This window comes from Drosophila rhopaloa, unplaced genomic scaffold, assembly GCF_018152115.1.
Source record: "Drosophila rhopaloa isolate 14029-0021.01 unplaced genomic scaffold, ASM1815211v1 contig_163, whole genome shotgun sequence".
In the NCBI taxonomy this organism is placed as follows: Eukaryota; Metazoa; Arthropoda; class Insecta; order Diptera; family Drosophilidae; genus Drosophila; species Drosophila rhopaloa.
Window position 1 is genome coordinate 12400046 of NW_025335043.1, and position 14234 is coordinate 12414279.

General features: G+C 39.8%; 3 protein-coding genes across 3 annotated transcripts; all 3 read left to right on the plus strand.

The window, feature by feature from the left end:
- The first annotated feature begins 918 nt into the window (after window positions 1-918).
- LOC108051036 (glycoprotein-N-acetylgalactosamine 3-beta-galactosyltransferase 1) lies at window positions 919-2585 on the plus strand. The gene is made up of 3 exons (XM_044458101.1): window positions 919-1575; window positions 1637-2003; window positions 2058-2585. The coding sequence occupies exons 1-3, from the start codon at window positions 1136-1138 to the stop codon at window positions 2277-2279; spliced, it is 1029 nt and encodes a 342-aa protein (XP_044314036.1). The 5' UTR covers window positions 919-1135; the 3' UTR covers window positions 2280-2585.
- Window positions 2586-2684: 99 nt separating this feature from the next.
- LOC108037398 (glycoprotein-N-acetylgalactosamine 3-beta-galactosyltransferase 1) lies at window positions 2685-3933 on the plus strand. Its single transcript, XM_044458102.1, has 3 exons — window positions 2685-3228; window positions 3289-3658; window positions 3719-3933. The coding sequence occupies exons 1-3, from the start codon at window positions 2792-2794 to the stop codon at window positions 3920-3922; spliced, it is 1011 nt and encodes a 336-aa protein (XP_044314037.1). The 5' UTR covers window positions 2685-2791; the 3' UTR covers window positions 3923-3933.
- A 6659-nt stretch (window positions 3934-10592) lies between these two features.
- Window positions 10593-11531, plus strand: LOC108051037. The gene has a single exon (XM_017132974.2). The coding sequence runs from the start codon at window positions 10604-10606 to the stop codon at window positions 11330-11332; it is 729 nt and encodes a 242-aa protein (XP_016988463.1). The 5' UTR covers window positions 10593-10603; the 3' UTR covers window positions 11333-11531.
- Window positions 11532-14234: the final 2703 nt, after the last annotated feature.

Consider the following 14234-nt stretch of genomic DNA (forward strand, 5'->3'; position numbering starts at 1 on the left):
TTAAGATTGCAGTGGGCGAGAGGCGCTAATTTATGCCAGAGTGGGTCAAGAGGAGGCTCCAAACCGGTTACCCCCAAAAATAGCTGTCGATGCTCTGGATGATCATGGCCCAAGAAAGGGAAAGGGAAACCATTCGTCGATAAATGGCATTTGCTTTGGACCAACCGTGAGTCTTGTTTTGATTTCCTATTGTTGACTATTTGAAAGATTTGCGTAAAGGCGACAAACGATACACGAGCGAAGACGAACGCACCACGTGTGACTCATTACAAATGCCAATCACAAGCCAAATTCGAAAACTTGTTTTAGCCGAGCTGAGAGGGTGCACTTGAAGTAAAACCTGCAGGAAGTAATGGTAAACATAATTTTGTTATAATAAACTATAGTTTCAGTCTTCACAAAGTGGTAAATTTATAATTTTCCTGGACTTATCGTTTTATGCAATAGATTCTTAAATAAATTAGTTCCGGCAAAGTTTTTAAAGGTGGACTTGATTAATGGTTTTTGATACTTTTAAAAACTTGAAGACCTTTATAGGAAACTAAACATTAAACTAATTATTAATCAATCGTTTTTTTAAGTCACCTTAACTTATCCATGGCCATAACGAATAAGAATAAGTTGGCTTATATTATTGGCAAAGATTTATTTGTTTTTCCTTATAAAAATTGTAAAAAATATAAATAAATATTTAAATTACATCTATCACTTTTCCATAAATCCTTTGTTAAAAATTACAAGTACTAGTTTCATACATACTTTGAGAAATAAAACTATATTTCCTTTAATAACAGTTTTTATTTTGTAAAAATTAATGACTTCGGAACAATTAATACAATTTAATTTATTTGAACTTTTAAAATAAAATGATTTTTTCGAGTGACTTTTATTACCAATTTCTTTCTCTGTTGTGGGAGACTCTTTTTAGCCGTTTGTGAACTGAGCCATCGAACAGTCGCTGATCAGCTGGCGGCGATGAGCGACGCCGCGAAATGCATTCGCTGTGCCCCCAGCTCAATTTGTAAGAGATCCACTCCAATCCCCGTTCTCCGCTGAGTGCCCACCATAAAACCCCTCCGGAGAAGAGCCAAGTGCCAGCTGGTGCTGGTTAGCCGCTGCCTGGAACACACTCGCCATGTATCGCAATATACTCTGCCTGGCACTGGGCCTGATCATCGGCATCCGGCTGACGGATTTCTTCGAGTACTTCCAACTGACCGAATCGCAGTTCGGAAGCACGGCGCTCACCGAACTCGATGATGAGGCCACGCCCCAACTGCCGACGGAGGAGGAGCTGGCGCGATGGCTCTACAACGAGACAAGGGTGCTCTGCATGGTGCTGACCATGCCGAAGAATCACCAAACCAGGGTCAGGAAAGTGAAGCACACTTGGGGCAAGCGCTGCAACAAGCTGATTTTCATCAGCAGCCAGGAGGATCATGAGCTGGGCGCCATCGATGTGGGCGTCCCGGAGGATCGCAATAATCTGTATTTAAAGATGAGGAAGGCCCTGGAGTTTGTGTACAAAAACTACGCCGAGGATTACGATTGGTTCCTCAAGGCAGACGATGACACGTAAGTAGTTTTTGGGGATTTAGGTAATCATTTAGTCCAAGTAAACTTTACTTTATTACAGCTTTGTGATAATGGAAAACCTGCGGTTCATGCTTTACCCATACGATCCCGAGGCAGCGCTCTACTTTGGCCACCGATTTCGCACCACCTTTCCGCAGGGCTATATGTCCGGAGGAGCTGGCTACGTGATAAGTCGGGATGCACTGCGTCGGCTCAACCTCTTTGCCTTTAACAATACCCGTTTCTGTCCGATTAACAACATGTCAGAGGACAGACAGATTGGCTTCTGTCTGCAGAACGTGGGCGTGGTGGCTGGCGATTCCAGAGATGAGGAAGGTCGGGATCGATTTTTGCCAATGTCTCTTAAAATTATGCTGCCCAATTTCCCCACCGATAATTGGATACACATGCTGACTTTCTATGAGCCAGTAAGTACGAGATAGTCATAATAATATCTGTACTTAACCAATATTTGTTTTCAGGTTAATGAAACTGGCTCAAGCTCGGGCATTAGCTTCCATTACGTAAAGAACCACGAGTTCGAAATGTATGAGTTCCTGCTGTATCGACTTCGTGTTTTTGGAACTCCTTGGTCCCAGAGATCGCTGCCACCCAGACTTGAGGTCAAGCAAATGCAGAACCAGCTGAATTACTGGTCACAGGAAAACAGCACGAATCCTTATCCTTGGCTAAGGCAGGATTGATATTGAAAAGGAAAACCACCAATTCGCGGATGTTTTCTCTAAAGCAGTTTAGATATTTTAAGACACATACCAGAAATTGCCATAGATTTAGGGTTTTATGAAAAGAGTAAAGAGTTGAATTATTAATTATTATTAAATTAATTAATCCCTTAAGGTTTAATTTAAAAACGTTATGTAATAGCTTTTGTTCACTTAAGATGTAGATTTTTTAACATTGAGTCTTTTTTTATCTAGATCTCATTCTTTATGCATGCTAAACATTTCTACATCAATTAATATAAAATATTAAATTCACAATTTTGTGTACTCATTATTTGTATGGTTTTAATATGGATATCCTTAGGATTTGTTTACAGAAGCAGTCTGATTTTCACTAAAAAAATGTAAAGAGCCGATAGATTTTAAAGACTTCACGCACTCTCTAATTGGAAAGTCGAAATGAATTTTCTGCACCAGTTAGTCACAGCGTGGGATCTCTAAATAGCTAGACAACGCTGCCTTATTAGTTTAAAATGATCCTGGTAATGATTCGGAACATAGTGTTCTTAGTATTAGGCATAATTATAGGCGTGCGACTCACGGACTTGGTTGGCTATCTGAAACTCAACGATTTGAGGGCAAGTGAAAAGGCGGCGCTTCTGACATATCCGGTGGCAACGGAGGAGCACCTGGCCATCTGGCTGAGACGGGAGGTGCGAATACTCTGCCTGGTGCTCACCATGCCATCTGCTCACAGGACGAAGGCAGCTCGTGTGAATCGAACATGGGGCGCCCGCTGCAATAAGCTGATCTTCATGAGCACCAAAACGGATCCCCACCTGAATATTCTCAAGATTAACATTTCCGAATCGCGGAGTAATCTGTACGCGAAAGTACGCACAGGAATGTCGTATGTCCACAAGCATCACTTGAATGATTACGACTGGTTTGTGAAGGCCGATGATGACACGTAAGTGATACTATATAATTTGGTAAGAAATAATAATAAATGAATATTATACCTTTCTAGATACATTGTGATGGAGAATCTGCGTCTGTTCCTTTATCCCTACGACCCCGAATCGTCTGTGTACTTTGGCTGCCGCTTCAAGTCGTCCTATTCCCAGGGTTACATGTCCGGTGGTGGGGGATATGTGCTCAGCCGGGACGCACTTCGTCGCCTGAATTTGTTTGCCCTGAACAGCACCACCACCTGCAAGCTGAACGGTGATTCTGAGGACCTTCAGATTGGACACTGCCTGCAGGACGTGGGTGTGATAGCGGGTGATACGCGGGACTTTCAAGGACATCACCGCTTCCTGCCCATCAGTCCGTGGGATTTAATTCCCTCCATCGGAGTTGGTTCTTGGACGGATGGCTACTTCTTTCACAAGCCAAATGTTAGATTCTATCTTGTTCTGTATTTACTGATCTTATAACTTCTGCTTTACTCTTTTAAGAGAAGCGACTGCTGCTCTGCATCGGCCATAACCTTTCATTATGTCAAAGACGTCGAGTTTGAGTTTTTTGAATTCTTTCTGTATTACCTGAGGGTCTTTGGACTACACAGGACCCAAAGGGCACTACCATCGCGTTTGGGCTTCAGGCAGATGAACGAGCGTCTGCAATACTGGTCCCACCAAGTCACCGACAATAAAGGATAGCAAACAATAAAGGATAGCAAACAATAAAGGATAAATACGTCAACATGCATCAATTATTTAAGCACAATTAAATGTAAACTACTGTAAAACTTCCCCAATAAATGTTTCTTCATAAAAAGTTATAAATTTTTAATCGCAATCATTACCTAATACGTATAAGTCTTCAAGCTAAACAGCGAGGTCTTCGAATGCAACCAAATGTATCTAATATTACCCGATCGATTGTAAGAGAACTATAGGCTATATTCATTGATTGGATATAAAAACTTGATCTGCGTACACATTAAAAAATGCGCAAAGATTTGACAAGTTAAACACAAAATATCCTTTAAAAATGTGTTTCATGGCAAAAAGACCGAAAAAATTAACTTAAATTTCTGTTTTTTTTTATCAAAACCCGTAGAAATAATGGTCATATGTTGGAATGTCATACCTCGTTGAATTCGTTATAAAAATTCTAATCGATTGGCATTCACAGCTCAAAAATTTTATTTTGGCCCAATTTTGGCAAAAAATCAAGTGTTACCCCTTATCAAATTTGCAAAAATCGATCAAAAAATTTATTTTTCCAAATCAACCTAAAATTGATTGTATGGGTTCTCAGCTGCACAAAACAGTTATTCTTTTCGCTGAGGGTCTTATTTTGGCAAAGTTACAGCAAAAGCCAGTTAAAAAATGTGTTTTTAAATATTTGGTTTTAAATGTCCAAAATCCGCAAAAAATCAATTAGATTTATCGGTTTTTTAATCAAAACCGTTGGAAATAATGGTCACATCTTGGATTGCCATACGTCGTTGGATTCGTTACAAAATTTCCAATCCATTGGTATTCTCAGCAAAAAAATTATGTTTTGAGCCTATTTTCGCAAAAAATGATGATGTTACCCCTTATCAAAAATTCAAAAATCGGTCAAAAAATAAATTTTACCAAATCAACCTGAAATTGATTGTATTGATTCTTAACTGCACAAAACTGTCATTCTTTTCGTTGTGCGTCTTATTTTGGCAAATTTAAAGCAAAAACCAGTTAAAAAATGTGTTTTAAAATGTATTTAATTGCTAAAAATCCGGAAAAAATCTAGTCGATTTGTCGGTTTTTTGATAAAAACTGAGGGAAATAATCGTCCGATCTTGAGATGTTATACCTCGTTTAATTCGTTACAAAATTTTCAACCCATTGGTATTCTCAGCAAAAAAATTTTATTTTGAGCCGATTTTCGGAAAATATCAAGTGTTACCCCTTATCAAAAACGGCTAAATCGGTCAAAAAATAAATTTTACCAAATCAACCTAAAATTGATTGTATGGGTTCTCAGCTGCACAAAACAGTCATTCTTTTCGCTGTGCGTCTTATTTTGGCAAAGTTACAGCAAAAGCCTGTTAAAAAATGTGTTTTTAAATATTTGGTTTTAAATGTCCAAAATCCGCAAAAAATCAAGACGATTTTTCGGTTTTTTTTATCAAAACCCTTGAAAATAATGGTCAGATCTTAGAATGTCAAACCTCGTTGGATTTGGTACAAAATTTCCAATCCATTGGTATTCTCAGCAAAAAAAAATATATTTCGGCCCAGTTTTCGCAAAAAATTATAAAAAATCCACAAAATCGGTAAAAAAAAAAATTACCAAATTACCGTCTTAATTTGGCAATTTTCGATACAAAATTTCCAATCCATTGCTATTCTTATCTTATGTTAAATCTTGGATCATTATATAAAGGAATAATGACTATATTATATTTCTTATTGGGTTTGCCTACAAAAAACCCTTCCAATTTCTGAGAGGAACGCCTCTAAATAGCTCATTTGATAATAACATAAATAATTCTCTAGGATTTGTATTATCTGTCTATTTAAAAGTCATAAATTGTGGATTGTATTTCAGCCAGAAGTTTGCTGCTCCAGTTGCCTGATCAGCTTTCACCCGTCTAGCGAGTATGCCTTTGACCTCTGGGAGTTCTTGGTGCATCGCGTAAGTGTTTTTGGCAACCCGTTTGGGGCACTGGAGTTGCCCCCGCTTCCTGGTCTTCCGGGAGATGCATGCCCAGCTGCGATATTGGTCTTGGGTCGTGTCCGATAACCATGGCTGACTTAATGTAATTGCTCCACCTTGATAAATAAACCAGGAGCCGGCAGACGATGAAGATTTATTCCAGCAATAAGGCAGACAATGGTTCGTCTTCCTCGTCGTGGGCTGTCCTCTGGAGTTGTTTTGGCCATTTGTCAAGGCGTTTGCTCCAGAAACAGAATCCAAAAGCCCGACCCCAGCGCTTTAAAGCACAATTTATCAAAAAGGACGCGTGCCTCAGCCAGCGACCTTCTTTTCCGGGGGATTAGTGGAGAGAATTGAGGGAATCGAGAACCGGAAAATCGAGTGAAACGTGCCAAACACGTGAAAAATACCTGGGGATCATTGCATTGTTATTTATGAGCAACGAAATGAGCTCGAAGGGGAGGTAACCGGACTGGCGGCACGCGAGTTCAGAGAGTCCTGAATTTGTTGGATAAGGATAAACTCGTTTTTGGCAAAGCAGTCGGCAGCTGGTACTCCGATATGCCCGTGTGTGTAGTTATCTAACCCAGGGGTGGCCCTATTCGAAAAGAAAACCTTTGGAACGTGCCCAACCCAGTTTCGGTATCTGAATTTCGAACCCCAGTTGCGCCTGCGCTGTTTGCTTTGTTTCCCCTAATAGTCGCCCATTTGCATGGGTTTTTTTTTCGTGGAGGGAGCTTTCGTCATACGGCTCCCTATTCCTATTCCTATTCCTATACCTTTTCCTATCCATTTGGGTATGCTAATGCAGCGACACACGTGTCCTGGTTAACGGGCCGTAAACAGGCTCCCGACAGATTTGTGCCTTGTATTTCCTATCGGTGATTGCGATAAAGGCTCGGCTGCGGCAGCTGCTGACTTTTCCAGCCAAACAGGATGCAGTGGGGCGGGGAAAGTCATTGGACCTTTGTCTAAAACTTGCATTTGATTTTGTATTTGTTCGATTGTTTAACATTGGAAATATAGTCATATTTCTGTGGGGTATGCTTTTATCGCCAGTTGTCAGTCACACCTCTTTTGACAAAGAATATCATTATAGTTTCTCCCCCTCTTAAATTTTAAATGTTAAAACATTTAACTTATCCTGCTTTTCCTTATTTTTGGATTAAACAAATTTTAGTATTATATCACTTTATCTTAATTTTTCTGATTATTGTTTATTATTACATTATCCTCTTAAATCGCAAAGCGTTTCGTGCAAATTAAAGTTAAAATTATTTGTTACAATCATGTCATAAAATTCTTTGGTGGCCGCCTAACAATTTCGTTATTTATAATATATTATAATATCTGTATAAACAATAAATAATAATAATAAAAATAAACTAGATTTTTCCTTTATCTATTCCTAAGCCCTTTAGTGTTATCCCAAAATTCCCGTACGACGATATTCGTTGACACCTTGATTCATTTCCGTGCATTAACCCCATGAACAGCACATTATAAGCTGTGGTTTCAGCTGACTTCTCCAGGGAACTCCTTGGTAACCAGCTCAGACACACCTTTTTGCCCAAATAAAACAGCAATGACTCCGTTACCTTCATTAACCCCTTGAGGTGAAGCCATTACGAACTCAAATGGTCCCTCAACACATATTTTTTACCAGCAACTCTCGTTCTGCCCCTCTAATTAGTTGAATTCCTTAGCTTCGACTTCACTCAACTATGCCACACCCTCCAGAATACCTACATACTTATGGGAAGAAACTGAGAAAGTGAGAAACTGAGCAACGGAGGCACAGTCAGAGAAACGGAGACAAAAAGGGGACTTCCCTCGGCGACGGAGTGTCTGAGACGGAACAGTTTACACATTTCAACAATGTCTTATAATCAATTTAATGGCTTCTCCTTGAGGAGGAGGAGATGAAGGAGGAGGGGGAAGCCAAGGCAGACCGAGAAAAGGTAAACAAAGGACGAAGGACGAGGGGAAGAAGTCCTGGCAAGGGGCGTTTCAATTTGTAGCCTAAAGTGAAACCTACAATTGGCACTTACCCGGCAAAAGGAATTGCCCCTTTTATGGGCTCGTTCTGGTTTGTCCTCCTCTCCTCTCCTCTTCCTTTCCCTTTTTCCCTCCGCCACATCTCAATTAAGTGACGAGGGAATGAATGAATGAGTGACTGAAAGGACCCTAAAAGGACAAACCTCAAGGAAGGCGCCTCCGATAAGAACGATGATCCCGAAGGATCCTGGTCCTTTGAATGAAAGTAAATGCCAGCACACAGGGGTAAAGTGTGGATGGGGGGGGAGGTCCTCGGGGGTAATAATAATTTCAGTGGTGACTCAACAATGTCTTGGACGTGTTGCTTTGCTTCTTCCGGCTGAGGAATGCTTCTTGTAAGAAAAACCCAGCGAGCAACCCCTAAAAAATAATTCACTGACTTCTCGCCCTTCGGTTTTTTGACGCGTGCCAAAGAAAAAGGGGAAGGGTGTTGAAGAAAAGGAATAACCCCAAGACATACCTGTAGCTAAAAAGGACCTCAAGTTCAGGTTCCTTTTGCAGGACTCTGACTCATTGGCATGTCATAAGGCGGAAGTGCCAGTTCTTGCATTTTACATACACACGTATATAAAAATATTGAAATTTATAGAAAACTACAAAAAGGACACGTGCAGGACTCGCATGCAAAAGAGGAAGTGGCAGCGAAGCGTTAAATTGAAGCATGCCAAATCAATTAAAAATGAAATATTTTCTTCGTTTGTTTTTTAACACACTTTCCATGGCAACACTGGTTTTTCCGCCTTTCAGCCTTTCCGCTGCCAGCATCAGGATTTTCAGCTGCAGCTGCCGCCAATCGAACATGAAAGATAGAAAATAAAAACCCGAAAAAGTTTATACAAATACCTTTACACATGATTTATCAAGCACTGCAAGGGTGTACGTTTCAGATATATGTATTTTTTTTGCAGCTGCCAACCCAACTCCCCTTACAATTCCGATAACCAAACATGCGATCGCCCCTGGCCAACAAAAATACTTATGCTCGGTCGAACTAAAACCAACCCCCTAACCAAAATCACCCTAAATCTCCCTATCCTCCCAGTTTTCTGCTTTTGGGGTGGCTTTGTCCTGCATCTCTATGAATTCTCCAGTTCTGCAGACTCTCTCAAAAGTTTGATAATTTCGAAATTATACAGCAAATCTGTCAGTTTCCTGCTCAATTGGAATTCCCTCTATTGTTTTCGGTCACAGAAGAGGAGGCGTGTCCAGGCCAATCCTAATTATGTGCATGTTACATTCCTATAGGACTCCCCTCGAGTGGAACTAATGTCGGCTGGACCGGATATGCGATCGAGTAGTGAAGGTTACTAACTAACTAATTACCCATTCACATCTGTCCATTTACATTCCCAGGCTGTTCACTTTTCCCTCAGAATCCAAAGGAGTGCACTTGACCAAGGGAAGTCCTTTAAATATTGTGTTGAGATCTCAGATATAGATTATAATGTCACTTTGATGTATTCATCAGTCAGTTTCTATTCATTATTCTCTCTCTTATACTCTTATTTAATCAGCAAATATTCAGAATGGAGAACAAATATGATATGTATTTCATTTAAACTTCAACGACAAAGGAATAAAATTGGACTTAAAGGTTTTGACTTTAACAATCTTTCTTCAAAATGTTGGATACCTTTTTTTTTTAATCTATCACAAGTTGTCTTTTTTATTTTTGTGACATCGCTTTTACTTTTTTTATACTTTTTATTAAGGCAATTGTAAAATTTATTTCCTTATCTTCACTGTCGCTTTCTGTTTATTCATGTGTGGGATATGCTCCATAAAAAGCTGTCCGACTTGACCGAATTTTGCCAGCTGAGACTAACGCGATTTATTGACTGTGAAACCGTCTGCTTTGGATAGTTATAATAACTTGTTTGATGCTTTTGTTTGGCCTCCGTTATCACAAGTACGTGTTCAGAAGTCACTGTCTGATTTAAATGTTTTAAGAATTTACTTTAGTCAAATAGAAGGTACGTTTACATTTAAAGTTGATTGTTCTGTTTTGATAGCTTTTTTGTGCCTTCCGGAGGTATGAATGAAATGTTTTTCATTTATCTTATCTGTTTTTGCTTAAGTATTTAATGAATTATAAAAAATGCATCATGGAGATGACTTCATGGAGGATCTATTTCAAGAAGTTACACATTATTTGTTTTTTATTTTGGGCTGCTGATTTTAGCTTGTTCTGGAATTTTCAGTATGAATTAAAATATCATTATGATTAAATAGGGTTTAATTTCCTTTTAGGACTTTGATAACTTCATTTTCGGTTTCAATCTGATTTTCTGAACCCTTTCTCTAACTTTTGGGATTAAAATGTAGACGTGTGGGTATAAATAATTGCCTGCTTAGCAAATCCGAATCTCTACTGTTTATGAAATGAGTAAGTGTCGTAAATAGCCTCCCTTTATCTTGGCACTTTCCGGTACACAGATCTCTCACCAGACCTTCTCCCTGGCCAGATGTATGGACCACGTCAGATATTGTAAAGCAAACTGTCTCCGATAAGAGTGTCCACTGTGGAAGCTAAGCCACAAACAGAAAGTCAGATAACAGAGATCTCTTTTCGCTATAAAAGCGGCGAGTTGATTGGCAATGCTAACTAGTTCTAGAAGTGAACACAGATCAGGATGCGGTTCATCGGTTGTACTTTCCTGGCCTTCAGTTGCCTGGTGGCTTTCTCAGCTGCCAACCCAGCTCTTTTGGCTCCTATTAGGACTTTTAGCCAGAATGGAACACTTGTTCCCCAGAGCAACTTTGCCTTGGAGCTGAAAGGAGTGATTCGCCAGATCCCAAATGGTCAAATTGAGAAACTCGTTCAGACCTATCTACTCAACGATCCCGAATTCCAGAGTCTGATCAGGGCTATCAACTCGATACCGGCTTATCAATTCTACAGGCAGTTGCTCAATCAACCCGAAGTGCGACAATTGCAGCAATGGATCTACCAACAAATAATCTTGTCCGGTGGATCCCCCAAGATTTTCGAGTACCTGGAACTGGAAATCAAGATCTTCAATAAGTATCCCTACTGGTCGCAGATTGTCAATGGAGTGAGTGGATTCCAGTCTGAGTTGGTGCAGATTTATCCAGTGGAATTGATTCGATCCCTTCTGGAACCGAGTGCCAGCCAAACTAGTGCTCAACTCTCGGAACTTTGGCGTCGTCTGGTGGCCTTGAAACCGGTTTACGAAAGGATTTTGGCCACTCCCGCGGGCAAGGCCATCGTCACTGAACTTCAGCGACTGGGCGTAGATGTGGGTGGCTTGGATGCCCTTATTCGCTATCAATTCGGCTGGAGCAACGTCACTTTGGCAGCCCAGTTCTCCAACTACAATTACTACTCATACGGATACTGAACAACAAGATGCGAAAGTTCAATTACATTTCAGGGTTGATATCTTTGCCAAGAACTTCTTGAATTCCTGAAAAGTGTATTTAATTATCATAACTAATAAGTGTATCAAATCTATAAATTCTGGTCTTATGTGTATATATTAATCCTATTTAACAACCTTATACCGATTTGAAATACATATCTATACGTGTGGAAGAACATTCTTTAACTGTTTGATTATTTGGGAGGTTACTTCTTGTTTAGAATTTAATGAATCTAATAATATCCCATTGATATAACATTATTCCCAGCTTATTTTGGAATATAAATCATTTTGAGACAGAAACTTTTATACCCGAATTATTCTGTCATAAGCAACTATAAATCAATCATGAAAAGCATTTCCACTTGAAAGGGAAATTCAAGTCCTGAGAAATGCCACCAAATCAGAATCTCACCAGGGCTTTAAGACAGGGTCGAAAAATCTCGTTCTCCCCTTCAGGGCAATAACAATAAATATCCGTACTGGCTGCTCAAAGGTCGAGCTCAAATACGACACCCTCGCAATTCAAGGTACGCGTATCCATGGCAATGCCATGATTAAGTAACAGATGAGCCATGTGTCCTGCAATGTGTCCTGGGCCTCTGTTTTAATGCCAGCCTTGGTATCCTGCGCCTGTTCGTGGCTCGCACATGCGATTTAATTGAAACAAACCAAACAGGAAGCGGCCTCGTCCTGGGGACTTGGGAAAGGGTCCTGCGAATGGGGTGCTTTTGTAATGAAGTTCCCATTTCGCACTGCTCCGTGCAGTTACTCATTAAAAGTGGAATTGGGATTGGGTTCGGCACTGGGATTGCGATTGGGAGTGCAGCGGAAACTAGTTAATGTGAGGCCATTGTCAAAAGCAGAAGCGCAAGTCGTGCAATTTTCACACAGCAGCAAGGGGACACTGCGAGAAAATGTCAGCAGTATTTGAGATTATGTTGTAAACTTAAAAGTTATATATTCGGAGAATTGCTGATAATACTGATAATTAATGATAACTTATATCAGGTCCGATTTTCTCCGATTAGTAATGTCTAAAGGTAATATGAGTTTTTAAGGGATAATTATTTTGCTATATTAGAATAAATGTTTTGTAGTTGACTATTTGAATACATGATCTATCACTTTTCATCTGAGTTTAGGGACCTGAATCACCTAAGAATTATTAATGTTTACACATAACCATCCCATAAACTCTAGTTCCATCGTCATATCCTTAGTCTTAAGTTTCTCAAATAAAGAAATATATCTTTTTCTTTCAATTGATTCCTTAAATTATACCCAATCAGGTTCCACACAAAGCCACGAATATAAAAAGACATCCAACTTTTATTTTGTGTGCTCTTATTAGAAACGATTTAAATACAACAGAAACCATGAAATGTAAAATTGTTTTTAGTTTTTTATTGTGCAGCATCTGCTTGAAGGGGAATCCTGCACAGGATCTTGGCAGACTTAGGCATAAAACGCGAAGGGAGAATTCCGGCCCACCTCCCTTTTTCCTTCGTCCTTTTGCGGTGAACGCGTCCAATTGGAATTTTATATGCATAGTCTGATAAGTGAGCCAAGGGGTAAAAATGAAATATTTTATATTTCGCTGCCGCTTAAACCCTCCCTAGACATTCATGCACTGTGACTGACATGCGGATATGCGAGCGGAGAACCCCCCTCCCCTCACCTCCTTTTTGGGTGCATTTTGCCACCCCTTAAAGCGCTTTAAAAAAACCCTATTCGAAATCAGCAACAGCCTCAGACCCGAGCGGTATAAAAATCGCGCCACGCTTGAGCTCTGCTTTATAACGTTTACAGTAAAAAATGTGTAGATGATCTTAACTATACAAAAGAACTTAGTGAAAAGTTGTATGTTTAAGATGTGATATTGTATTCGCCCAAAAGATGACTTATTTTTTAATTTAAATTTATTGAGTACTAATAAATTCAGTTTTCTTTGGTCTAATAAAATATTTTCCTTCATCTTAAAATATACAAAACGGAGAATGTTATTAAAACACTCATAAAATATCTTTAAAACTCTTAAATTTAATGTAACCTAGTCTAGTAATATAGTCTAATAAAATATTTTCCTACATCTTAAAATATTCAAAATGGAGAATGTTATTAGAACACTCAAAAAATATCTTTAAAACTCTTAAATTTAATGCTACCAATACTTGTTATTATGACTTCATAGGAGTGGAACCGTTTGGGAAATTAGTAATAATCTTGGTGCTACTTTCCCCATAGCCAGTCCTCACTGTCTGCCCCTGTCACCCTGCTCATAGTGGTGCTGCTATGTGGCTCGTGTGTTGTGTTTTGGTGTTTTGAAAATGCACCTGGCTAAATTTTCGGCTTCGATTGCTGTGCCTAGTACTTTGACTTCTTTCGGGGGTACTTGGAACTGGGATTCGGCGGTATTGGGTTCGGTTTTGGATTGTGGACCGTGGTGGTTGCATTGTGATTTCCCCGGCGCACATGCCGCCGTACATATGTGCACCGGACTAATTCGCAGTTTACAATCCTTGGCAAAGGACATTAGCAGCAACGGCAAAAGAACGTTGGTCGCTGGTCGCGTGCCCGGAGCACTTCGACACCCGACTGAATTGTGAATTGTGATTGTTTTTTTCTACCCCTACCCATGAATATTCCCAGTTCTCTATCTCACTCGCTCTGTGGGTTTCTGTGTCCTGCGGCGCAAATTTATTGTGTGTATTTATATTTATGCATGCTGCACAACTGGAGGAATACGACCATAATTATGCCAGGTTTTCCTGGGGTTAGTCACTCGCAATATTTCGGGGAGTTTTGTTTACTGCGAGTGGGATTTGCGAGCAAATTCCTTAAGCTGAATGGATAGTCCTGTCTAAGCCAGGCACACATG